Source organism: Lagenorhynchus albirostris, chromosome 10 (genome assembly GCF_949774975.1).
Source record: "Lagenorhynchus albirostris chromosome 10, mLagAlb1.1, whole genome shotgun sequence".
Taxonomy (NCBI): domain Eukaryota; kingdom Metazoa; phylum Chordata; class Mammalia; order Artiodactyla; family Delphinidae; genus Lagenorhynchus; species Lagenorhynchus albirostris.
The window spans coordinates 67,146,256-67,170,877 of NC_083104.1; the positions used below are offsets into that span (position 1 = coordinate 67,146,256).

Sequence of the window (24,622 nt, forward strand, 5' to 3'; positions counted from 1 at the left end):
TGGATTATTTGAAATTTTAAAATATTCCATTTTAATTGGTATAGTGAGTTTTTTACTATATCTCTTTGTATATTTTTAAAATTCATATTATTAATTTTTAAAGTAGTAAATAAAAATACATCTTCTTAAGTTACCTCTGACTTGTTTTTCTGATTAGGAGACAGGGATGAGTGTGGCAGGGAATATAAGACAGAGAATTCTGAATGTAATTTCTTTACTGTTTTCATTTGCCTACTCCCAAAATGAATTTGAAGCAGCCTTTACTGGGTGTTATATATTTCTTTGTGTGGATTCAATTTACTGTCTGGTGTCCTTTCTTTCAGCTTGAAGGATTCCTTTCAGTAGCCTGTAAGGCAGTTCTCATAATGACAAATAATCTGATTTTGTTTATCTGGGAATGTCTTTTTTTTAGACTTTTTTTTTTGAATGTGGACCATTTTTAAAGTCTTTATTGACTTCGTTACAATATTTCTTCTGTTTTATGTTTTTTTTTTGGTTTTTTGGCCACAAGGCATGTGGGATCTTAGCTCCCCAGCCAGGGATCAAACCCGCACCCCCTGGATTGGAAGGTGAAGTCTTAGCCACTGGACTGCCTGGGAAGTCCCTATCTGGGAATGTCTTAATTTTTCCTTTATGACCCTCCTACCCCCACACAGTGATTTTTTTTTGTTTTTTGCAGGATAGTTTTGCTGGGTATAGAATTCTTAGTTGATGGTCTTTGTCTTTCAGCAATTTGAATATGTCATTCTAGTGCCTTCTGGCCTCCATGACTTCTGATGAGAAGTCAGGTGTTAAACTTGAGGATCCCCTATTACTCCATTTAACCTTAATCACCTCCTAAAAGCCCCATCTCCAAATAAGTATCATTGAGAGTTAGGACTTCAACATATGAATTTTGTGGGGGACACAATTCTTCCCATTACAAGCCTCAGTAGTGAAATTTTCATATCAGTTACTGTATTTTTCAACTCCAGAATTTCTATTTGGCTCCCTTAAAAAAAAAAATTTCTTTATTGATGTTTTCTATTTGGCGAGACATTGTCCTCATACTTTCTTTTAATTCTTCAAACATGGTTTCCTTTGATTCTTTGAACATATTATAATAGCTGATTTAAAGTCATTGTCTACTAGGTTCCACTTCTGGGCTTTATCAGGTATGGTTTCTATTGACTGCTTCCCCCCACCCCGCTGTGTTTGGGTCATACTTTACCATTTCCTTGTGTATTGAAACTGAATATTTAAAATAATGTGGCAACTCTGGATATAAGACACCCACCCCCCTCCCCAGTTTGTTTTTGTTGCTGTTTTTCAGTGATTTTCCTGAACTAATTCTATATAGTCTGTGTTTTTTGTCATGCATGGCCACTGAAGTCTCTGCTTGGTTAGCTTAATGGTCAGCTAATGACTGGACAGATTTCCTTAAATGCTTGAAGCTAATAAATCTCCTAGCCTTTGTTGGGATGTGGCTTCAATGAACTAATAGGCAGTTTACAAATCTGCCTTAGCCTTCACCCCCTGCTTGTATAGAGCCTCACCATCAGTCAGAGGTGAGAGATTAGGGCATTCTCAGGTCTTTCCTGGGCATTTGCACAGCCCTGCACATTCATGTGGCCTTCTAGATACCCAGGAATATTCTGGGGCTTTTCAGAGATCTCTATGGGCAACTCATTTCCAGATATTCCTTTTAAGGTTTTTGTTATCTCCATCTGGTAATGATGCTTCAGGCAGCTGCTATGTTAAACAATTGCCACTGATTATTTTTGATAATGCCTTGCAAATAGAACTGTTTGCACAGAGTGACCTCTGAGTCAGGTAAAATAAGACAAGCCATGAGAATGGAGACTTTCAGCAAGCTGCCAGATAGGTCAAATAGTGACAATTCTCTGGGGATAGGGCTTTTGGGGAGCTCCAAACCTGTTTTATTCTCTTCAGTGGCTTCTAGGTTGCTGGTTTTCACAGCCACCATAGTTACAAGGCTGGTTTTCAAGTCTCCCATGGAGCTGGCAATAAGGAGATAGGATTGGGGCAAGTTAAAATGCCACAAAGTGCATTGTTCTTACTGAAACAATTTGTTTTTTTTTTTTTTTGCAGTATGCGGGCCTCTCACTGTTGTGGCCTCTCCCGTTGCAGAGCACAGGCTCCGGACGCACAGGCTCCGGACGCGCAGGCTCAGCAGCCATGGCTCACAGGCCTAGCCACTCCGCGGCATGTGGGATCTTCCCGGACCGGGGCACGAACCCGTGTCCCCTGCATCGGCAGGTGGACTCTCAACCACTGCGCCACCAGGGAAGCCCTGAAACAATTTTTATTGAAGAAACACTCCTTGGATTTTTGCAAGTCTTTGGTTAATTTCCAGAGTTCTGAAAAAGTTGATTTTGACAAATTCGCCTGTGCTTTCATTGCTTTTATGAAGGACTGTATTTTCAGAGGTCCTTACTATGCCACTTCAGAAGTTGGAATTCCTGAATCTTTTTTTAAGAAGTTCTAGGAATTATAATATACATACTTAACTTTTCACAGTCTATTTAGAATCAATATTTTACAACTTTCGTGGAATATAGAAACCTTATCACTGTATAGGTCTTTTTGCCCCCCCCCATTTATGTTATAGTTGTCATAAATAGTATGTTTATATACATTGAAAGCGCCATCAGACAATGTTATATTTTTTGCTTTCAACTCTCATGTAAACTTTAAAGAACTTAAAAGAAGAAAAACAGTCTATTATATTTACCTAGATATTTTCCATTTTTATTGTTCTTCCGTCATTCCTGAGATTTCTGATGTGAAATCTACAGTTGTTCTAATTGTTGTTCTCCTATATGTGATACATGGTTTTTCTCTGTTTTCAAGATATTGTCTTTGCTTTTAGTTTTCAGCAGTGTGATTATGACAGGTGTGGGAATATATTTCTTTGAGTCTTTCCTGTTTAGAGAGTTCTAGGCATCTGGAATCTGTAAGTTTATGTCTTTTGCCATCTTTTGGAAGTTTTCAGTCATTATTTCTTAAAATATTTTTTCTGCACCAAGTATTTTTTCTTTCTTCTTTCATTCTGGGACTCTGATGACACGATTGTTAGACATTTTGGTATTTCTCCACAGGCCACTGAAGCTCTGTTCAATTTTTTCCCTCATTTTTTCTCTTTGTTGTTCAGATTGGAGTTTCCATTGATTTATATTCAGTTTCAGTGATTCTCCCTCTGCCATCTCCCTTCTGCTATTGATCCAATCTAGTGAAATTTTTGTTTTTCTTACCATATTTTTCAATTCTAAAATTCCCATTTGGTTATTTTTTAATCTTTTCTTTCTCTGGTGAGACTTACTATCTTTCTATTCATGTTAAGAGTCTTCAGGCCTTCTATTAGATCGTGATTATAATAGCTGTTTTTTTCAATTGTGGTTAAAAAACATATAACACAAAATTTACCATCTTAATAATTTTATTTTTATTTATTAATTTAGGCTGCGTTGGGTCTTTGTTACTGCACGTGGGCTTTCTCTAGTTGTGGTGAGCAGGGGCTACTCTTCGTTGCGGTATGTGGGCTTCTCATTGTGGTGGCTTCTCTTGTGGAGCGTGGGCTCTAGGCACGTGGGCTTCAGTAGTTGCAGCATGCGGGCTCAGTAGTTGCGGTGCGTGGGCTCTAGGGCACGCGGGCTTCAGTAGTTGTGCGCGGGCTTGGTAGTTGTGGCTTGCGGGCTCTAGAACACAGGCTCAGTAGTTGTGGTGCATGGGCTTAGTTGCTCCACAGCATGTGGGATCTTCCTGGACCAGGGATCAAACTCGTGTCTCCCGCATTAGCAGGCAGATTCTTAACCACTGCACCACCAGGGAAGTCCACCATCTTAATAAATTTAAAGTGGATAGTTCTAATTATAGTCATATTGTTTTGCAACAGATCTTTAGAAGTTTTTCATATTACAAAACTGAAACTCTTTACCCATTGAACAACAGCTTCCCATTTCTTCCTTTCACCAGTCCTTGGCAATTCTACTTTCTGTTTCTATGTGTTTGACTACTTTAGATACTTTAGGTACCTCACATAAGTGGAATCATACAGTATTTGTCTTTTTGTGACTGGCTTATTTCACTTAGCATAATGCCCTCAAAGTTTATCTGTGTTATAGCATGTGATAGAAGTTCCTCCTTTTTTAAGGTTGAATAATATTCTATTGTATGCATATACTACATTTTGTATATTCACTTATCCTTCGATGGACACTTGGGTTACTTCTACCTCTTAGCTGTTGTAAATAATGCTTAGGGAACATGGGTATGCAAATAGCCCTTTGAGACCCTTCTTTCAGTTCTTTTGGATATATACTCAGAAGGAGAGTTGCTGAATCATATGGTAATTCTATTTTTATTTTTTTGAGGAAACTCTGTACTGTTTTCCATAGTGGCCGCACCGTTTGACATTCCCCCCAACAGTGCACCAGTATTCCAATTTCTCCACATCCTCTCAACACTTGTTATTTTTTATTTTTGTTTTTTTGATAGTGGTCGTCCTAATGAATGTGAGGTGGTAACTCATTGTACTTTGGATTTGCATTTCTATAATGATTTGTGATGTTGAGCGTATCTTCATATGGTTGTTGGCCATTTCTATACTTCTTTGGAGAAATGTCTATTCAACTCTTTTGCCCATTTTTAAATTGGGCTATTTGTTTTTATTGTTGTTATTGTATAATATCTGTTAAAAAAAACCCTTTGTCTTGGAGGATACAAGATAATATACAAAAGTCAATCACTTTCGTATATACCAAAAATGAACAAATGGAATTTGAAATAAAAAATGCAATACTATTCATGTTAGCATTCCCCAAAATGAAACACCTGGGTATAAATCTAACAAAATACATACAAGGGACTTCCCTGGTGGTCCAGTGGGTAAGACTGCGCTTCCATTGCAGGGGGCATGGGTTTGATCCCTGGTTGGGGAACTAAGATCCTGCATGCCACACAGTGCAGCCCCCCCCAAAAAAAAACAAAAAAAAAACCTAAACAAAAAAAAATATATACAAGGTCTATATGAGGAAAACTGTAAAACTCTGGTGAATTAAATCAAAGAAATAAAATGGAGAGATATTCCATGTTCATGGATAGGGAATTCTCAGTATTGTCAAGATGTCAGTTCTTCCCAACTTGATCTATAGATTCAGTGCAATCCCAATCAAAATCCAGCAAGTTATTTTGTGGGTATTGACAAATTGATTCTAAAGTTTATGTGGAAAGCGGGAATAGAGGGAATGTACCTCAACATAATAAAGGCCATATATGACAAACCTACAGCTAACATTATACTCAATGGTGAAAAGCTGAAAGCATTTCCTAAAAGATGAGGAACAAGACAAGGATGCCCACTCTTGCCACTTCTATTCAACGTAGTTTTGCAAGTCCTAGCCATGGCAATCAGAAGAAAAAGAAATAAAAGGGATCCAAATAGGGAAAGAAGAAGTAAAACTGTCACTGTTTGCAGATGACATGATACTATACATAGAAAATCCTAAAGATGCTACCAGAAAACTACTAGCGCTCATCAATGAACTCGGTAAAGTTGCAGGATACAAAATTGATACACAGAAATCTCTTACACTTCTATACACTAACAATGAAAGATAAGAAAGAGAAATTAAAGAAACAATCCCATTTACCACTGCATCAAAAAGAATAAAATACCTAGGAATAAACCTACCTAGGGAGACAAAAGACCTGTACCCTGAAAACTATAAGATGCTTATGAAAGAAATCAAAGATGACACAAACAGATGGAAAAATATACCATGTTCTTGGATGAAAGAATCAATATTGTCAAAATGACTCTACCACCCCAGGCAATCTACAGATTCAATGCAATCCCTATCAAATTACCAATGGCATTTTTCACAGAACCAGAGCAAAAAATCTTAAAATTTGTTTGGAGACACAAAAGACCCCGAAGCGGGCTTCCCTGGTGGCGCAGTGGTTGAGAGTCCGCCTGCCGATGCAGGGGACACGGGTTCGTGCCCCGGTCCGGGAGGATCCCACATGCCGCGGAGCAGCTGGGCCCGTGAGCCATGGCCGCTGAGCCTGTGTGTCCGGAGCCTGTGCTCTGCAACGGGAGAGGCCACAACAGTGAGAGGCCCGTGTACCGCAAAAAAAAAAAAAAAAGACCCCGAAGCAATCGGGGTCTTTTGCCAAAGCAATCTTGAGAAAGAAAAACGGAGCTGGAGGAATTAGGCTCCCTGACTTCAGACTGTACAGTAAGTCTGCTACACATGAACCTTCAAGTTGTGAACTTTCAAAGATATAAACGTGTGTTCGCATGTCCAATCACGTAAGTTAGTTCATGTGTCTGGCATACATTGTCACACGTGTGCATCCTCTACAAGTGGTTGTACAGTACTGTATAGAGTACAGTAGTACAGTATCTTTATTTCAAGCCCAGGATGTCCAGAAGCAAGTGTAAAAGCAGTGGTATATAGCTGATTGTGTTAGTTGGGTACCTAGGCTAACTTTGTTGGACTTAGAACAAACTGGACTTACGAACATGCTCTCAGAACAGAACTCGTTCATATGTAGGGGACTTACTGTACTACAAAGCTACAGTCATCAAAACAGTATGGTACTGGCACAAAAACAGAAATATAGATCAGTGGAACAGGATAGAAAGCCCAGAAATAAACCCACCCACCTATGGTTAATTAATGTACGACAAAGGAGGCAAGACTATACAATGGAGGAAAGACAGTATCTTCAATAAATGGTGCTGGGAAAACTGGTCAGCTACATGTAAAAAAGTTAAATTAGAACATTCTTCAACACCATACACAAAAATAAACTCAAAATGGATTAAAGACCTAAATGTAAGACCAGATACTATGAAACTCTTAGAGGAAAACATAGGCAGAACACTCTTTGACATAAATAGCAACATAAGTGCCATAATGACATAAATATGACATAAATATCTTAATGACATAAATATGACATAAATATCTTTTTTGAGCCGTCTCCTAGAGTAACGGAAATAAAAACAAAAATAAACAAATGGGACCTAAGTAAATGCAAAAGCTTTTGCACAGCAAAGGAAACCATTGACAAAACAAAGACAACCCAGAGAATGGGAGAAGATATTTGCAAATGATGCGACTGACAAGGGATTAGTCTCCAAAATTTGCAAACAGCTCATGCAGCTCAATATCAAAAAACCAAACAACCCAATCAAAAAATGGGCAGAACACCTACGTAGACATTTCTCCAAAGAAGACATACAGATGGCCAAGAAGCACATGAAAGATGCTCAACATCACTAATTATTAGAGAAATGCAAATCAAAACTACAATGAGATATCACCCCACACCAGTCAGAAGGGCCATGAAAAAAAATCTACAAATAATAAATGCTGGAGAGGGTGTGGAGAAAGGGGAACCCTCCTGCACTGTTGGTGGGAATGTAAATTGGTACAGCCACTATGGAGAACAGTATGGAGGTACCTTAAAAAACTAAAAATAGAGCTACCATATGATCGAGCAATCCCACTCCTGGGCGTATATCTGTAGAAAAACATGGTTCAAAAAGATACATCCGGGGCTTCCCTGGTGGCTCAGTGGTTGAGAGTCCGCCTGCCGATGCAGGGGACATGGGTTCGTGCCCCGGTCCGCGAAGATCCCACATGTCGCGGAGCGGCTGGGCCCATGAGCCATGGCCGCTAAGCCTCCGCGTATAGAGCCTAAAAAAAAAAAAAAAAAGATACATCCAACCCAGTGTTCATTGCAGTGCTGTTTACAATAGTCAAGACAGGGAAACATCCTAAATGTCCATCGACAGATGAATGGAAAAAGAAGATGTGGTACATATATATAATAGAATTTTACTCATCCATTAAAAAGAATGAAATAGTGCTATTTGCAGCAACATGGGTGGGCCTGGAGATTATCAAACTAAGTGAAGTAAGTCAGACAGAGAAAGAAAAATATAATATGATATCACTTATATGTGGAATCTAAAAAAAATGATACAAATGAACTTATTTACAAAACAGAAAAACAGACTCACAGACTTAGAGAATGAATGTATGGTTACTGGGGGGAAGGGTTGGGGGGAGCGATAGAGTGGGATTTTGGGATTGGCATGTACACACTTCTGTATTTAAAATAACCAACAAGGACCTACTGTATAGCACAAGGAACTCTGCTTGATATTCTGTAAAAACATAAATGAGAAAAGAATTTGAAAAAGAATAGATACATGTATATGGGAAAAAAATGTAGTTGAATGCACAACAATGTGAATGCACTTAATACCATTGAATTGTACACTTAAAATGATGAAAATGGAAAATTTTATGTATATTTTACCCCTATAAAAAAAACAAAAATATATTTGCAATAATATAAAAAAAAATAAATTCTCTGTGGATAGGCAAAAGATCCAGAATAGCCAACACATTACTGAAGAAGAACAAAGTTGGAGGACTGACATTACTCAACTTCAAGACTTACTATAAGGCCATAGTGATCAAGATATAGCAAAAGAATAGACAAATAGATTAATGGGCAAAATATAGAGCCCAGAAATAGACCTGCATATATATATAGCCAACTGATCTTTGACAAAGGAAAAATGGCAGTACAATGGAGCAAAGATAGTCTTTTAAAAAATGGTACTAGAGAGAGAAAAAAAAATAATACCAGAACAACTGGGCATTCACTCTTAAAACTCTTAGAACTTAATAATAAGATAACAAGGGACTTCCCTGGTGGTCCAGTGGTTAAGAATCCATCTTGCAATGCAAGGGATGCCGGTTCGATCCCTGGTCAGGGAACTAAGATCCCACATGCTGTGGGGCAACTAAGCCAGCGTGCCACAACTAGAGAGCCCGAGTGCCGCAACTACAGAGCCCATGCGCTCTGGAGCCCTTGCACCACAATGAAAGTCCCCGTGTGCCACAACTAAGACCCGACGCAGCCAAAAAAAATAAAATAATAAGATAACAAACAACCTAATTAAAAAATGGGACAAAGACCTTAACAAACCTCACCAAAGATACACACATAATAAATAAGTATATGAAAAGATGTTCCACATCATAGGTCATCAGGGAAATACAAATTAGAACAAGATACCACTACATGCATACTAGAGTGGCCAAAATTTGGAATATTGACAACCCTAAGTGCTGATGTGGATGTGGAAAAGTGGGAACTCTCATACATTGCTGGTGGGAATGCAAAATGATACAGCCACTTTGGAAGACAGTTTGGCAGTTTCTTATAAAACTAAACATACTTTTAACATATGATCCAGTAATTGTGCCCCTTGGTATTTACCCAAATGTATTGAAAAATTATGTCCACAGAAAAACCTGCATATGAATGTTTATAGAAACTTTATTTGTAATGTCCAAAATTTGGAAGTAACCAAGATGTCCTTCAGTATGTGAATGGATAAATAAACTGGGATACATCCAGACAATGGAATATTATTCAGTGTTAAAAAGAAATAAGCTGGGACTTCCCTGGTGGCGCAGTGGTTAGGAATCTGTCTGCCAATGCAGGGGACACAGGTTTGATCCCTGGTCCAGGAAGATCCCACATGCTGTGGAGCAACTAAGCCCATGCGCCACAACTACTGAGCCTGCATTCTAGAGCCCATGAGCCACAACTACTGAAGTCCGCGCACCTAGAGCCCATGCTCCACAACAAGAGAAGCCACTGCAATAAGAAGCCCATGCACCACAATGAAGAGTAGCCCCCCGCTCGCCACAACTAGAGAAAGCCTATGTGCAGCAAAGACCCAACGCAGCCAAAAATAAATAAAGAAATAAGCTATCAAGCTATGAAAAGACATGGAGGAACCTTAAGTGAATCAAAGAAACAAAGCAAAAACCGTGCGATTTCCTCCAGTTTCTCTGATCTATAGGGACTTATTTCTTGCTTCTGGGATAAGAAATAGATGGTTTCTTGGAGCCCTTTCCATCTGCACCCCTTGCACGTTCCAGGTTTCAGGCTGCCTTTCGGTCTTGGCCAGGAGATACCAGAGGGGGAACAACTGGGAAACTCACCCTGACTTGGTGGTTCTTTGACTTCTGTTTTTCCTTCCTCAAGAATTCTGCTGGGCTTCCCTGGTGGCACAGTGGTTAAGAATCCACCTGCCAATGTAGGGGACATGGGTTCGAGCCCTGGTCTGGGAAGATCCCACATGCCGCGGAGCAGCTGGGCCTGTTGTGCCACAACTACTGAGCCTGCGCTCTAGAGCCCGAGAACCACAACTACTGAGCCCACATGCCACAGCTACTGAAGCCTGCACGCCTAGAGCCCGTGCTCAGCAACAAGAGAAGCCACCGCAATGAGAAGCCCGTGCACTGCAACAAAGAGTAGACCCCACTCACCACAACTAGAGAAAGCCTGCGCGCAGCAACAAAGACCCAACGCAGCCAAGAATAAATAAATTAAATAAATAAATTTATTTAAAAAAAGAATTCTGCTACCATTTACTTTTCATAATCTTCAGATAGGTGTTGCATGCATTCTGCCTAGGTTATAAATTGCATTCAGTGGAAGAAATGGGATGGAATGTGTTTTCTCTATTTTGACAGGAATTGGAAACTTCTGTTTCTCTTTTTGTTGTTGGGTATTATATATTTTTTTGGAAATAAGTCATTTGTCAAATATTTGTACTGTGAATGTTTTTCTTTCACTCTGTGGATTGCTATTCAATTTCTTAATGGTGTCTTTTGATGAACAGAAGCCTTTTTATTTTGTGAAGTCTATTTTTCTCAATTTTTTTCTTCTGATTAATGCTCTCTGGGTCCTTTGTAAAAAATATCTTTGTCTACTCCAAGTCTGCAAAGATATTTTTCTATGTTTTCTTTTTTTAAACTTCTGTTTTCCCCTGTTTTATTGAGATATAATTGATATAACATTGTATGTTCAAGGTGTACAACATAATAATTTGATATATGTATATATTGGAAAATGATTACCACAGTAAGTTAATATCCAGCACCTCACATGGTTATAACTTTCAAATATACAATACGTTATTGCTAACTATAGTCACCTATGTTTTCTTTTATAAGCTTTTTTTTTTCTTTTCTGTTTTTGCTCTTTGTTTAGGTCTGATCCATTTTGATTTAATTTTACATATGGTGTAAGGTAGGAATCAAGAGTCATCTTTCCCTGATATATTTATCTGGTTGTTCCAGCATTATTCACTGGATTTACTCATATATATATATATGTATATGTATATATACATATATATATATATAAAAGTAAATTTATCATTAATTTTCCTACGTTTTAAATGCATTCTCTCATTATTTAACGCTTTACATTAAAAGTAAACAAATCACAATTTAAAAGTAACTGTATTTCGGGGCTTCCCTGGTGGCACAGTGGTTTAGAGTCTGCCTGCCGATGCGGGGGACGCGGGTTCGTGCCCCGGTCCAGGAAGATCCCACATGCCGCGGAGTGGCTGGGCCCATGAGCCATGGCCGCTGAGCCTGTGCGTCCGGAGCCTGTGCTCCGCAACGGGAGAGGCCACAACAGTGAGAGGCCCGTGTACCGCAAAAAAAAAAAAAAAAGTAACTGTATTTCAAATAATTGATTTCCTTTGTAATCCTATACATTGTATATTATGCCCTTTATATTATTATTTTGAGAATGGGTTCACAAGCTTTACAAGATTACCAAAGGTATCCAACACATGTTAAGAATAATGTCTTAACCCATGTTAAGAACCCCTGGTGAGGTGGAAAGACACAGCTTTAGAACCAAAGAAACCTGGGTTTAAATGCTCATTTGTTGCTTCCTAGCTCTGTGACCTGGGGCACATCACTTAACCTTCATTCATTTTCCATACTTCCACATATTCAATAAATGTCTATTGCATACCTACTACCAGCCACAATATTAAATCTTATGGATTTAATACAGACAGACATAACCTTTCCTTTACAAAGTTTACAGCTGAGTGGGGAGGCAGATGAGTCAGTGGGTCATTATACAAGACTGGTGAGTGCTTTGATAGTGAATGACAGAAGGCTGTGGAAGCTTAGGGGGACTCCCCACTCAGACTTGTGGGGTCAGGAAAGATTACCAGAGATAAGAACACTAAACAGGCCTCAGGATAAGTGGACATTAGCCAAGCAAAGAGAGGGAGAAGAGCAATCCAGGAAAGGGGATGAACTCTTTCGAGAGGCATGGCATGGTTGAGAAACCAAGGGAAAACCGCGATGGGGAGAACTAAGGGACCAGTAGCTCAAAGTATGACTGCAGAAGGAGTCAGATGGGAGGGTCTTGTATGCCATCCTAAGGACATTGGCTTCATCCTAAGAGAAGTGAGAAGCCATTGATGGGCTTTCATCATTGGTGGGTGAAACAGGTAACAGGATCAAATTAGTTTTGTTTTTTGTTTTTTTAAAATAACTTTGATTTGCAGAGACTGCACTAGAGGGATCCCGACTGGAGGGACAATGATTTGGAGATTATTGGAGAAATCCTGATGAGAGAAGGTGAGTGCATGGTTAGTGGCAATGTGGATGGAGAATGGATAGATTTGGGATAATTTGTAGGTAAATGCAATAAAGTATATACTGGAGGCTCTGGGGAATGAGAGAAGATTTCTGGTTGGACCAATGGTGGTGTAATTCACTGGAAAAAGAGCAGGCTTATGGGAGAATATAAGGTCAGACTTGAATCTATGGGTGTGAAGTGACTGAGGATGTTCGTCAGACTTTTGGCCATATTGGTCTGAAGATCAGAAGAGGCGTTTGGCAAAGGAAGTCATCTGTGTCCATATGGTAAAATGCCACAGGCGGCCTTCTTCCTCTGGACCTTTGTTCAATATCTGTAGAGAATGTACTGTATGCTGCGTGTTGGGGATACAGCAGTGAACAAGAAGACTGGGTTTCTGCCCTCAAACAGTTTTCCGTTTACCTCTCTAAACTTGTTACTTTTTTTTTTTTTTTTTGGCTGCGCCGGGGACCTTGTGGGATCTTATTTCCCTAACCAGGGATAGAACCCGTGTCCCAGTAATGGAAGCGTGGAGTCCTAACCACTGGACCGCCAGGGAATTCCCTCTCTAAACTTGTTCTTAATCTGTAAAATTAAGATAATAATGAGAATAAGAGAGATGAGTCGATGTGATGGCACCTGGCGTTTTTTGTTTTTGATATTTGTTTCTCGTACCCAAAGCCGGAAGATACCTGGTTACTTTTGCTTTTGTATCCTTTCCCCGTTGGGTCTTCTGCGCAGGCGCCCTGGGCTGCTCAGGGGCAGGGGGTGGGGCGGGCCAGAACTACAGCGGTCTGCCCCGGGGCCAGGGCCCGGGAGGGTGGAGGGAGCTGGATGCCCTGACGTCATCAAGCTGCGCGTCCCGCAGGGCGGGACCCGAGCGCGACTACGCGGCCAGCGGACCGGGGCGGGTTTGTGGGGAAGCGAAACTGGGGGAGGAGGCGGCTCTGGCAGCGGCAGGGCCAGGCCTGGTGGCGGCGGCATCGGCGGCCTGATCCCCCCCTCTCCGCTCCTTGGCAGCTCGCCCTCTTCCCTCAGCGTGAGTGCCGACGCGCGGCCCGGGGGGAGCGAGCGGGCGGGCCCGCGGGCTCAGTATCTTCCCCTCGGCCCCCCACGGGCGGTCGTGACCCTCACCGCCCTTTCTCTCTCCCTTCCTCCTTTACACCCTTCTTCCCCGCGCCCCATCCCCAGTCCATCAGCTGCCGCTGCCAAACGTTTCTGCGTACACATTCACACACTCACGTTATCTACAAATGAAAAGACTGGCCCGGGGAGATGTGAGCTCATCTCTTCCCTCTATGAATAGGGGTGGTAGTGCGAAACCGAGGCCCAGGTAGAGAAGACTGGAGAGGGGATTTGAACCCCTTCCCTGGGGGAGCAGCAGGTAGAACCAGGCCTTCTGCCTTCCACTTAGAAGTCCTCTGCCAGGGCACATTCTTTTGGATGTGTAGGTCACTTGAGCTGGGCACTGGTTAGCTGTGCGGCCTTCCCCTCTCGGGCCTCAGTTTCTTTTAGTGGAAAAGGAGAGGGTTGAATGAGGTGATTTGGAAGGCCCAAATCTAAGGTGGTTTGGGGAGGAGCATCGGTATCTCCTGCCTTTCGGACGCTATTTCCTCTCCTTTGTTGGCACCTACCTCAACACAGTTCTTGAGTTTCCTGTGCTTCCAGTCTCCCCCGGAGTAGCTAGGAATCAGAGGGCCCTTTTTGCTTACGTTATGGGCCTTTGGGGTGAGGGGATATTTAACACGGTAGTTTAAAGTGAAATGTGGCTCAGCCTGGTGTTGCTTTCTGTTTGTTCAACGCCTCCTGTTCTTCCTACTTCCGCAGGATAGCCCCTGCCTGTGCCTATAAGAGGCTGCCTCCTTAGGAAGGATGAGATTATGTGTTGGGTAGGCTGCCTCATCCTTGAGCTGGAGAGAAGTGAAACGTGATTCATGTTTGAAATCACGAGGGGATCAGTGGTATCTTTGGATTTCATCACTCTCTTGCTGCTGTGACCCATACTGTAAGCCTGTTCTTGTGCACCTGCAACTCCCCTTTCCTAAGGAATTGCAGCCCAGCTGAGCACCCACCTGTTTGCTCCTATTTTTGAGTACTTTCTCTTTTCTGAGTCCTCTTATAAACAACGGTTGTGTGTAAACCACACTGTATTCACTTCTACTCTTAATTGTTCTTTAATTTGATCATTCCTTAAGATTTCAGGAATCTCATAACCACTTCATTCCATCTCATTTTTTCCCCTCATGCTTGCCTCTCATGCTTACCCATGGGCATGGATGATGGTGACATGGTGCCTTGCCTGTTTCCATTCTTTTTTGTGGAGGTGGGTTCTTGTTCTTAAACTTGTTTTTGTACCTGAGTCCTATGATATGGCTACCTCCGGTCCTGCTAACTTTCCCACTCTTCTGTTTTCTCAGTCCTAAGTCAACCACTGCGTCCATTCCTTACTCCGTTTAAAAACTTGCCCAATTCTCCCATGTTTTCAAACATCCTGAAGTAAACCAAAACCCAGCATTTGTATCATATTGTATAATCTCTTAATTGTCCTGGTGAAATAATAATGGTGATGTAGCAATCATTCTGGGATGATTTTTTCACCTTGGAAATATTTGTTGATATTCATCAGGTTTCATAATTAATTTCTAGTGTACATTGTTGTCACACATAGCCAGTGTTGCATCAAAAATATAGAATAACAAGTACGCAAGGTGTTTTTCCTCCTGTGGCTCGTGGAGTTGATCCATGACTTTTTGGTATCTGACACCAATGGCCCAGAGGCCGCGGGTCTGTGAGCACATTTTCCAGTAAAACTAACAGCTGTTATTGAAAACCAGAGCTTGGCTAGCATCCTTCCTGGACCTCATTCTGAGGAAGAAGCTATTCAAGTGCTGGCAATGGAAGCTGTTTGGAGTTGACAACTTTCATGCATTAATGGTTCATTCCCATTCTTTGAAATTCCTGCTGTGATCCTAGTGTGTCTGACAAGGGCAGCTGACTATCTGGATTTGTGGTTGCAGCAACAATGAGGAGGAGAAATGATTCAGAATGCACTGCCCCTCTCAAGAAACAGAAGAAAAGAGTTGCAGAGCTTGCCCTGAACCTCAGCTCTACATCTGACGATGAACCTCCCTCCTCTGTCAATCATGCAGCAAAAGGTAAGCTTACCTATGTGGTCAGAGGCCACTGACCATCTGGTTATTTGAATCACTGATGCCTGAGTTGGGCAGAATACAGTTCAGTGCCTCTTGAGGAAGATTAGGCAAATTCTACAGAGGGATACTGGTTGTAGACTCTCTTCTCTTTTACCATTCTCCTCCTGGGAGTTGGGAACTTGTTTTAACTAAAAAATTGGAATTTTTACAGGTGTGCCTTAGTTCTGTTGTGGTCCTTCAGTAGGTGGCACTCTTTTGCTGCCTTAAACCAGGTGGAAGTAGCGGTGAGCATTGAGTGCCCTGTGCTTTCAGCTGTTAATGATCTTGGGGCTCTTTCACAGGGCTGGGCTCTTTGCTGCAGTGATCTGGCCTAATTCCTCTCAGGTTTTTGCATTCTGTTTCCTCAATTCCCTCAGCAGTTATGATCAGAAACACCCAAATGAATTGGAGCATCCCTGTGTTCGCTGTTTACTTTAAGCTCTAAGGATTTCACTGATCTGGTTGAAACTAGCATTTTGCTTTGCCTGCTTTTTAGGGTTACAGATGTTCACAGTTTCCACAGGTGCTTTCTATGAGAAATTGTGAAGCATCTCAGAGCTTGCCTGAAATACCAAACAATTAGAAGTAGTTCCATTTGCATTTATCTTTACTTGCCAGCTGTATTAATTTCCTAACAAAGTACCACAAACTGGGTAGCTTAAAACAATAGAAATTTATTCTCCACACTTCTGGAGGCTAGAAGTCTAAAATCAATGTGCCAGCAGGGCCATGCTCCCTCCCAAGGCTCTAGGGAAGAATCCTTCCTTGCCTTTTCTAGTTTCTGGTGGTTGCTGGTGATCCTTGGTGTTCCTTGGCTTGTAGCAGCATAATTCCAGTCTCTGCCTCTGTGTGTGTCTGTGTTCAAATTTCCCTCTTCTTATGAGGATATCAGTCATTGGATGAGGGCCCACCCTAATCCAGTATGACTTCATCTTAATTTGATTACATCTGCAAAGACCCTATTTCCAAATGCCATGTTCCCAGGTGCTGGGTGGACATGAACTTTTGGGCACTATTTAACCCAGTACACCAGCAGTCTTGCATTTTGTATCCTCTGCTGGGTCACTGGTAAATTGGAATGAAATATGGTGACAGATTGGTGACTGAAAGAGTGTGAAGAATTCTTTGAGGGTGATAGAAAATACAGTTTATTCTCAACTGGTTGGCTAATTGAAAGGCGGTTACTCATCAGCTGTACTGAGTAGCTGGTCCAGAAAGGAGAAGCTTGACAGGCCTTACATACAGCTAATGAAGCCTTTGGGGCGGCTGTGATCCTGGCTGGATCAAGAGACTCTCTTATAACCTTGTGTGTGGAGATACGTGTGCCTTTAAAGTTGTCACAGTGTATTCCAGGGTAGGTGAGAAAGGCTGTATGTAACTGAGGTTACTAAGTGGGAGGGCAAAAATATATTGGGCGTATAGGTTCTAGGGCCTGTTGAGGAAAGGGAGTTTTGCTATCACCTGGGATTTGAGCAACTTGATGAAGGTAGAGTCTCCTTGGGCAGGGCTCTGGGGTAGTAGGAGAAATGGCCTGCAAGAAAGGGAGAGCGTGCCTGGGGGAATAAATGATACTTAGGTGGTGGAGGTATCTGGTTCTAATCGGATCTTGGGGGACAACTGCTCTCAAGAGAATGGCTCCCAGGTAGAGGAAGGTGTATAGTTAAGGATCTTTCAAGGGAACCAGTCTAATTTAAATTTCAAGCTTTTAAAAATGTGACTGTGAATTGAGATTATCCTCCTCCCTCCCACCCTCCCACGAATTCACTTTAATTGTACCAAATGTCTTTAACCTTTTCTAGAAGTAGCACCGTATGACTCAGTCAGAATTGACTGTTGCTGTTGTTTGTACAGAATGGAAATCTAGAGGTGGCCTGTACCTTGTATGTGTCTGGCAATAGGCCATTCGGTCCCTTTCATTTGCATAAAAATGAGGCAGGAGGCAGAGGCAAACAAACATTGTTAGATTTCTCTGGGTCAGCTAATTTTAGGAAGGGCAGCTCCACATTGACCAAAAAACTCTGAGGGCTAGAGTCTGGTGTCTTCATCAGCAAGACTGCCCCTCCCCCTGCAACCCCATGCCTGGTGTGGAATAAATGCTCAGTAAATATTTACTGAATAGAACCAATGGAAGACAGCAGTAGTATCTTTTCCAAGAAGCTTAAAATGCTTTGCCTCATTCATTTTGCCTATGTCTCCTCCAGTCTGCAGAGGATCATTTCATTAAGTACTTCGCATTTATATCATCTCTGTTCTGTGTTGGCTTCTCTCAGGCATCCCCTGGACAGTGTGCCCTCGTAGTTAACTATCTCTCCAGAAACTACATATCCCCTGAGATCTATATGCAGCTTTCCTATTCAAGTCATTGTATTAAAGCAGGTGTGTTTCCTTTTGCTCCAACCCCTTCTACCCGGACATACTGTTGAACAGATGATTGAAAAATGCTCTTTAGGGAGTACAAATAGAAAAAAAAAAAAATAGTTGCTATTTCTGTCTGTCTGGGCCTTGTTTGTACTTTGTCTGCTAGATCAATGTGATGACTCATTAATAGAACTATTTAGTTTAATCGGTTTTTATTTTACATTATTGACAGGGTAGCTGCATTGCCAGTCAGAGTCTAACATCTGACCAGACTAAAGAAGAAAAGGGATGTTGTTGTCATGGCCACTGGGGCATCATATACTCTTTAGAGTATTTTAAGAGGAGTTTGAAGGCATTTTCAAGCCTAAATAAACTCTTGGAAATTTGCTATTAAATAACATTTTGAAGCAAGGAGAGGCAGATGGAGGTCATTTTTTTCTTTTTGGTTGGTTGTCACAGAGAAACTGTGGTCTAGACCCCAAGACAATTTCCTTTTCTCTTCAGCTGTGCATCTAATGTGGGCTCCTGGCCCTCCCACAGCATGTTGCTTTGGAAGTGGCTGGGCTCCTTCACCGGCACCACACTGAAAGTGCCTTCCCCTCCGTCAGGTTTAATTCTTCGCTAAATAGGCCATTTTCCCTGAAACACCATGGTTTTCCTGTCAGCCCAGATTCATGACCTTAATCAAAAACTTCCTTTATTGGTGTCTGTTTAAATTGCTTTAACGAGTTACCATTTGTCTGGCATGAAGGAGAAATGAGTCTTTAACCAGGAATGAGTGTATTCCACAGCAGTTGTTAGGCAGGATGTGGTGTTTATTAAAGTCCATAATTTATTCTTCTGCATCTGTGTGCTGCTCACCTCGGCCAGTAGTGGTTAGAGCTGTCCCTCCTTGTGTGTTTTCACTGTCATTTTTAATCTTGGCATGTTTGACCTACTGTTCTGTTACGGAAAATTTTGTCAGTAGCTGGGAAATCTCTGATTCTTCTATAAAGTGAACCTGTTTTCTTTAAACTGACTTAAGAGTAATGATTTCTATCAGGTAGAGGAGAAATCTTAAATGAAAGCTCTAAATAATGTCTTGGGCTCTCTGGTAGGTTTTAGAAGGGGAGCTCCTGGGGAGGTAAATGGGAATGCCACCCAATTTTGGCAAGTTCTTAATGAAACTTATGATTTTAATAGTCTGACCTTATTACTCCTGTTAATTTATATCCTCATCACAAGATTGTCTGCTCAATGTTTGCTAAATTCTTATCAGTCTCGGGAGGCTGAACTTCCTCTTTAGTTCCTGCTGCAGCCAAGACAGTTGTCTTCTTTTCATCTGTAAAGAATGGCCCCAAAGGCCCAGGGGTGAAAATGAGTAGTGGCTGTGGTAGTCTGTGGACTCAGGACTAATCTAGGGAACTTTGTCTTAAATCATGTCAGGCTGAGAATTGGCTTTAAATAGCACATGAAATAAAAGAGAGAAGTAAGGCTTATCTGCTTATCCAGCACACTTTTTGGTCTCACAAAGAAAAACCTAGTAGGGTGATATTTTAGCTCTTATCAACCTCATTCTCAGAACCTGGAGAGGACAGCTATCTGTACATTAGGTAACACCTAAGGAAGAGGAATGGAGTGGAAAGATCTTTGTGCCAGAGTCTGGTGCTGGAATATTGCACCAGAGCCACCAAGGATTTGCCCAATGAGCCTTGCACCCAGATTTGGTTCTTGCTGTCATTTTGGTCCAAAAATGGCATGGGGACAAAGAAAACAAAAGATCTCTCTCTGAGATCTGAGAGTGGCAGGAACCCTGCATGCCCAGGAATGATATTCATACCATTGATGGGTGCCCAGTGATGGATCCTTAAGCAAACCTAACAGCCTGGCAACTCCCTAGAGCTGGACCAAGGGCACACTCTCCTTTGAGAAGGACATCAGGTTTTCCTGACCTTTATATAGATAGACCTGTGAATCTCCAGATAGCTGGTGAAAGAAATAACAGCTGATTTAACATTGTAGTTTCTAGGTTAGTCTCTGGATTCCTGGGCTGCCCAGGGAAACTTTAGGGCAGTGCTCAGGGAGCTGCCCCCATTCCTGCACTAATCGGTACAGGTTGGAGGCATGGAAGCAACTGAGTGAAGAGACTCTGCACCTTTGGAAGCACAGTTCTTTAACATATGGGAGCTCTGTTGCAGAGCACATTTCTCCTTCACGTGGGCAATGAGAGATGAGAGGCCCAGGCTTAGTTTTAAGCTACTCAGAAGGTCTTTCCCCTCATATCTGCTGTCCTCTGAAGATTTCTCTGGAAAGGAACCAAATTCTGCACAAGGCTTAGAATGATACTTTATTTCTTTATAGTTTTTTTTTAAACCCTAATTTTTAAACTAATATATTCTTATTTCTCACACGGAGAATGCAGAAAAGGCAAAACAAAATAAATATCACCTCACTTCTCAGTTTCCATGGTTACTCATTGTTAATGTTCTGGGTCTTTCTTTCTGAGTGGCACTCTCTGGCACTGTGACGTGTGCTGCATTGGTCCATGTAAGCAGGTCAGCTCCTTATTGAGGGAATTGAACAGCCACCTTTTTAAGAGGACGAAGGCAGATTTGGTGCCTCTCATTCAGGGGTATTCTCAACCAGAATTCCTCCTTAGGAGCCAAAATTTTGGTTTTAAGTTTATTCTAATTTTTTCACACATGTTCACCTGCCTTTCTTTTGCAAAATGTTATACCCTTAAAAATGCATATTTATTTTAACTATTGGGTTTTTAAGCTCTCTGGGGGAAGATTGTTACTTTTGGATAGTATTCCATTGTATATAGCATGGACCGTTTATAAAACAGGTCCTGAACCAAAGTTGTTGTCTGATCTGTTAAACAATATCAGATGTCCTTTTTCAGCCTACTGGGGTGCAGGGTGCTAAGTGATAGTCCAAGGGGGACTCAGTTCTCTGCTAGGATATAGGTATTCCATCCTTATGCTTAAACTTTTTGTTGTTGAACCTTTAAAAAAACTTTTTTTTTGAAGACTTCTTTTTTTTTTTAGAGCAGTTTTTAAGGTTCACAGCAAAATTGAAAGTACAAAGATATCTCCTACACACCCTGCCCTTATATGCACAGCCTCTCCCATTAGCACCATCTCTTACCAGAGTGCTACATTTGTTACATTGATGAACCTGTGCTGACACATTATCAACCAGAGTTCATAGTTTATATGATGGTTCACTCTTGATGTTGTACACTCCATGGGTTTGGGCAAATATATAATGACATGTACCCTTCCTTATTTATTTATTTATTTTTTTGTGGTATGCGGGCCTCTCACTGTTGTGGCCTCTCCCGTTGCAGAGCACAGGCTCTGGACGCGCAGGCTCAGCGGCCATGGCTCACGGGCCTAGCCGCTCCGCGGCATGTTGGATCTTCTGGACCGGGGCACGAACCCATGTCCCCTGCATCGGCAGGCGGATTCTCAACCACTGCGCCACCAGGGAAGCCCCCCTTCCTTATATTTTTGAGGGCTGAACGTCTTGCACTGCATGTATGAGGTGTTGTAAGAGGAAATATCCTGAGGTACACTTAGTAGGTGCTTAGCAAAGATGACAACTGGGTGACAGTTCTTTAAATTCACTACAGTGAGCAGTTAATTTCTGTTAAATGCAAAGCCTTAGTCCAAGTGTTGGAGATAGAATGTTGGTTGTGGCAGAGTCCTTGCTCTCTAGGAGTGACCCTGTCCAGTGGGGTGGCATGTGACAACTAGCTCTCAGGAAGTGTGATGAGTGCTGTGCTGATGGTATGAATACTGGTGCTACTGGAGCACCGTGGAAGGGAGAGTCAGGCCTGGGGTGCTGGGGAAGACTTCGCTCTTCTCTGAATGTCAACCCTTAGTTTGTGTTCTCACTGGGAAATAGGTGGATGAGTGCAGACAGTCTTTAGAATTAGGATGTAATCCTCAAGTTATGAATACCTGTATAATGCCCATTTTGGGTATATATAAATAATTTTTTTACGTGGCTGCCCTTTGTGCCTTTCCACAAATACCTCCCACAAGCAGCCAAACTTTGAGTCACCATCTCTTCTCAGGGACTTCCTTTCTTCCTTAAAGGAATTGTGCTACATTGCTAAGTTAGTTTTTTTTTTTACATTTATTTAAAATTTTAATTAAGATAATTAATACCTTTTAATTAAGGTAATATATTCACATGGTTCATAAATCAAAAATATAAAATGATAGCCAATATAAACTCTAGTGATATAAAAATGTAAATCAAGTTTCACTTCTTCCACTTTCACTCGTTCCAGGTAATCATTTTGGTATTCTTTTTCCATGCCTCAACCCCACATGTGGATAATCACTTTTATTGGTCTTGTATATCTTTCCTTCCAAAAGCTCTTTTTGCAGTTACCAGAAGTAAAAATTTATATTTTTATTGTCCCTCTTTAGTACACAAGAGTTAGGATGCCATGTTCATGAATATGGTCTAGGTCTTCTATTATTCAGTTGACAATGTGTCTCGGTGATCTCACCATTTCAATACAGAGGGAGGTTCCCAAGTTTTCTTGGTTTTTGGCACTCTTAGTGCTGCCTTGACTTTTTTCACCATGCCCTAAAAATACCAAGAGAAATACCTAACAGTTTAGTTTATTAAGTATTTAGGTCTAAATAACAAGCATTTATATCCTAACAACTGATAGATGTTTGTAAGAATAATATTCATAAATTGAAGAATTAAAAAAATTTATTCTTAAATAAGCACAATTACTTATTAATGAGATTTGTATACTGTTGAGCACTATACAACTTCTCAAACCTTGGGATCAGATTGGATACTACCACACTTATTTCCTGTTCCGCATTCCTCCTGGCTTGCAGTTTAATACCATTTTCAATGGGAATATGCAGAAGTTGTTTACCAGATTTTTTTTTTGCCACACAGAGCGGCATGCAGGATCTTAGTTCCCCGACTAGGGATCGAACCCTCTACCCCTGCAGTGGAAGTGTGGAATCTTAATCATTGAACAGCCAGGGAAGTCCACTGTTTACCAGATTTTTGAGATACAGTCTATTTCCAAATTTGGGAGAGTTTTCCTTAAGAAACTACCTGAATAAAATTATATTGGGTTGAAATATCTTTTTTTTTTTTTTGCGGTACGCGGGCCTCTCACTGTTGTGGCCTCTCCTGTTGTGGAGCACAGGCTCTGGACGCGCAGGCTCAGCAGCCATGGCTCACAGACCTAGCCGCTCCGTGGCATGTGGGATCTTCCCGGACCGGGGCACGAACCTGTGTCCCCTGCATCGGCAGGCGGACTCTCAACCACTGTGCCACCAGGGAAGCCTGAAATACCTTTTTTTTTGGCCACGCCGTGTGGCTTGCTGGATCTTAGTTCCCCAACCAGGGATCTAACCTGGGAAGCACCGAGTCCTAACCACTGGGCTGCCAGAGAATTCCCTGAAATATCTTTAAAAAAAAAAAAATTAATTAATTTTTGGCTGCATTGGGTCTTCATTGCTGTGCATGGGCTTTCTCTAGTTGTGGCGAGCAGGGGCTACTCTTAGTTGCAGTGCGCGAGCTTCTCATTGCGGTGGCTTCTCTTGTTGTGGAGCACAGGCTCTAGGAGTGTGGGCTTCAGTAGCTGTGGCATGTGGGCTCAGTAGTTGTGGCTCGCGGGCTCTAGAGCACAGGCTCAGTAGTTGTGACACACAGGCTTAGTTGCTCCATGGCATGTGGGATCTTCCTGGACCAGGGCTAGAACCCATGTCCCTTGCATTGGCAGGTGGATTCTTAACCACTGCGCCAGCAGGCAAGTCCTGAAATATCTTTTAAGTTAAGAGATTCACGTATTTATAAAAGATGGGGAAAGACCCAGTTACAGTGACTATCTAGACTGTGGATTATCCCACTTTTGACCAGGAGACAGGTAACCCACCACTTCCAGCAGCTGCTAAGGTGGGTCTTATTTGGAATCCTTTGGCAACAAGGTTGCTGACAATGAAGATAGTGGCTTGGCTCACTCAGGCCGGCAGCTCCCTCCTGGAGCCTTTAAGTGCAGCTCCTCTACTCTCTGCCTCTGTTGGTGTTGCTGCCTGAGCACCCCGTCTTCACTGTCCTCTCTTTTTCTTCTCTTTTTCCTTCCTTTCCTGTCTTCCCCTCCCCCTTCACTTCTCCCTTTCTGTTTCCCACTTTCCACCTGTGAGCCGGCTCTTCTCTGGGGCTGTGCTGTAGATCCACCATCTCACCTACAAGTTTGAAGGACTATGAAAACAGGAAACTAGGAGGTTAAACAATCAGAAACTGTTAGTCCTGTGATAGAATTGTTGAAAATGAAACCAGGTATCAGTGTTTGGAAATTGATTTTCAAATAATAAATAGCAGCAGAAATAACAATCATATCATCAATAAATACATGTTATATCTGACAGTGTACTTTCAAATACATTTTTTCACTTAATCTTCAAACAACCCTATGAGGAAGGTATTACCATCCCAGTTTTGTAAGGGATGGGAAAGGAAAACTGATATTTTGAACTCTTGTGTGTCAAGTACCATTAGGAACCGCAGTGACTTGCCCAGGATTACACAGTTTGTAAGAGGTA

General features: G+C 41.7%; 1 protein-coding gene across 4 annotated transcripts in view; it reads left to right on the top strand.

The window, feature by feature from the left end:
- Positions 1 to 13,393: 13,393 nt before the first annotated feature.
- CMTR1 (cap methyltransferase 1) overlaps positions 13,394 to 24,622 on the top strand; it is a 64,553-nt gene continuing 53,324 nt past the window's right edge. For all 4 annotated transcript variants that reach the window (XM_060162763.1, XM_060162765.1, XM_060162764.1 and 1 more), the window contains exons 1-2: positions 13,394 to 13,537; positions 15,516 to 15,653. In XM_060162763.1, the coding sequence (XP_060018746.1) occupies positions 15,521 to 15,653 (133 nt within the window). In that variant the 5' untranslated portion in view covers positions 13,394 to 13,537; positions 15,516 to 15,520. The remainder of the gene's footprint in view (positions 13,538 to 15,515; positions 15,654 to 24,622) is intronic.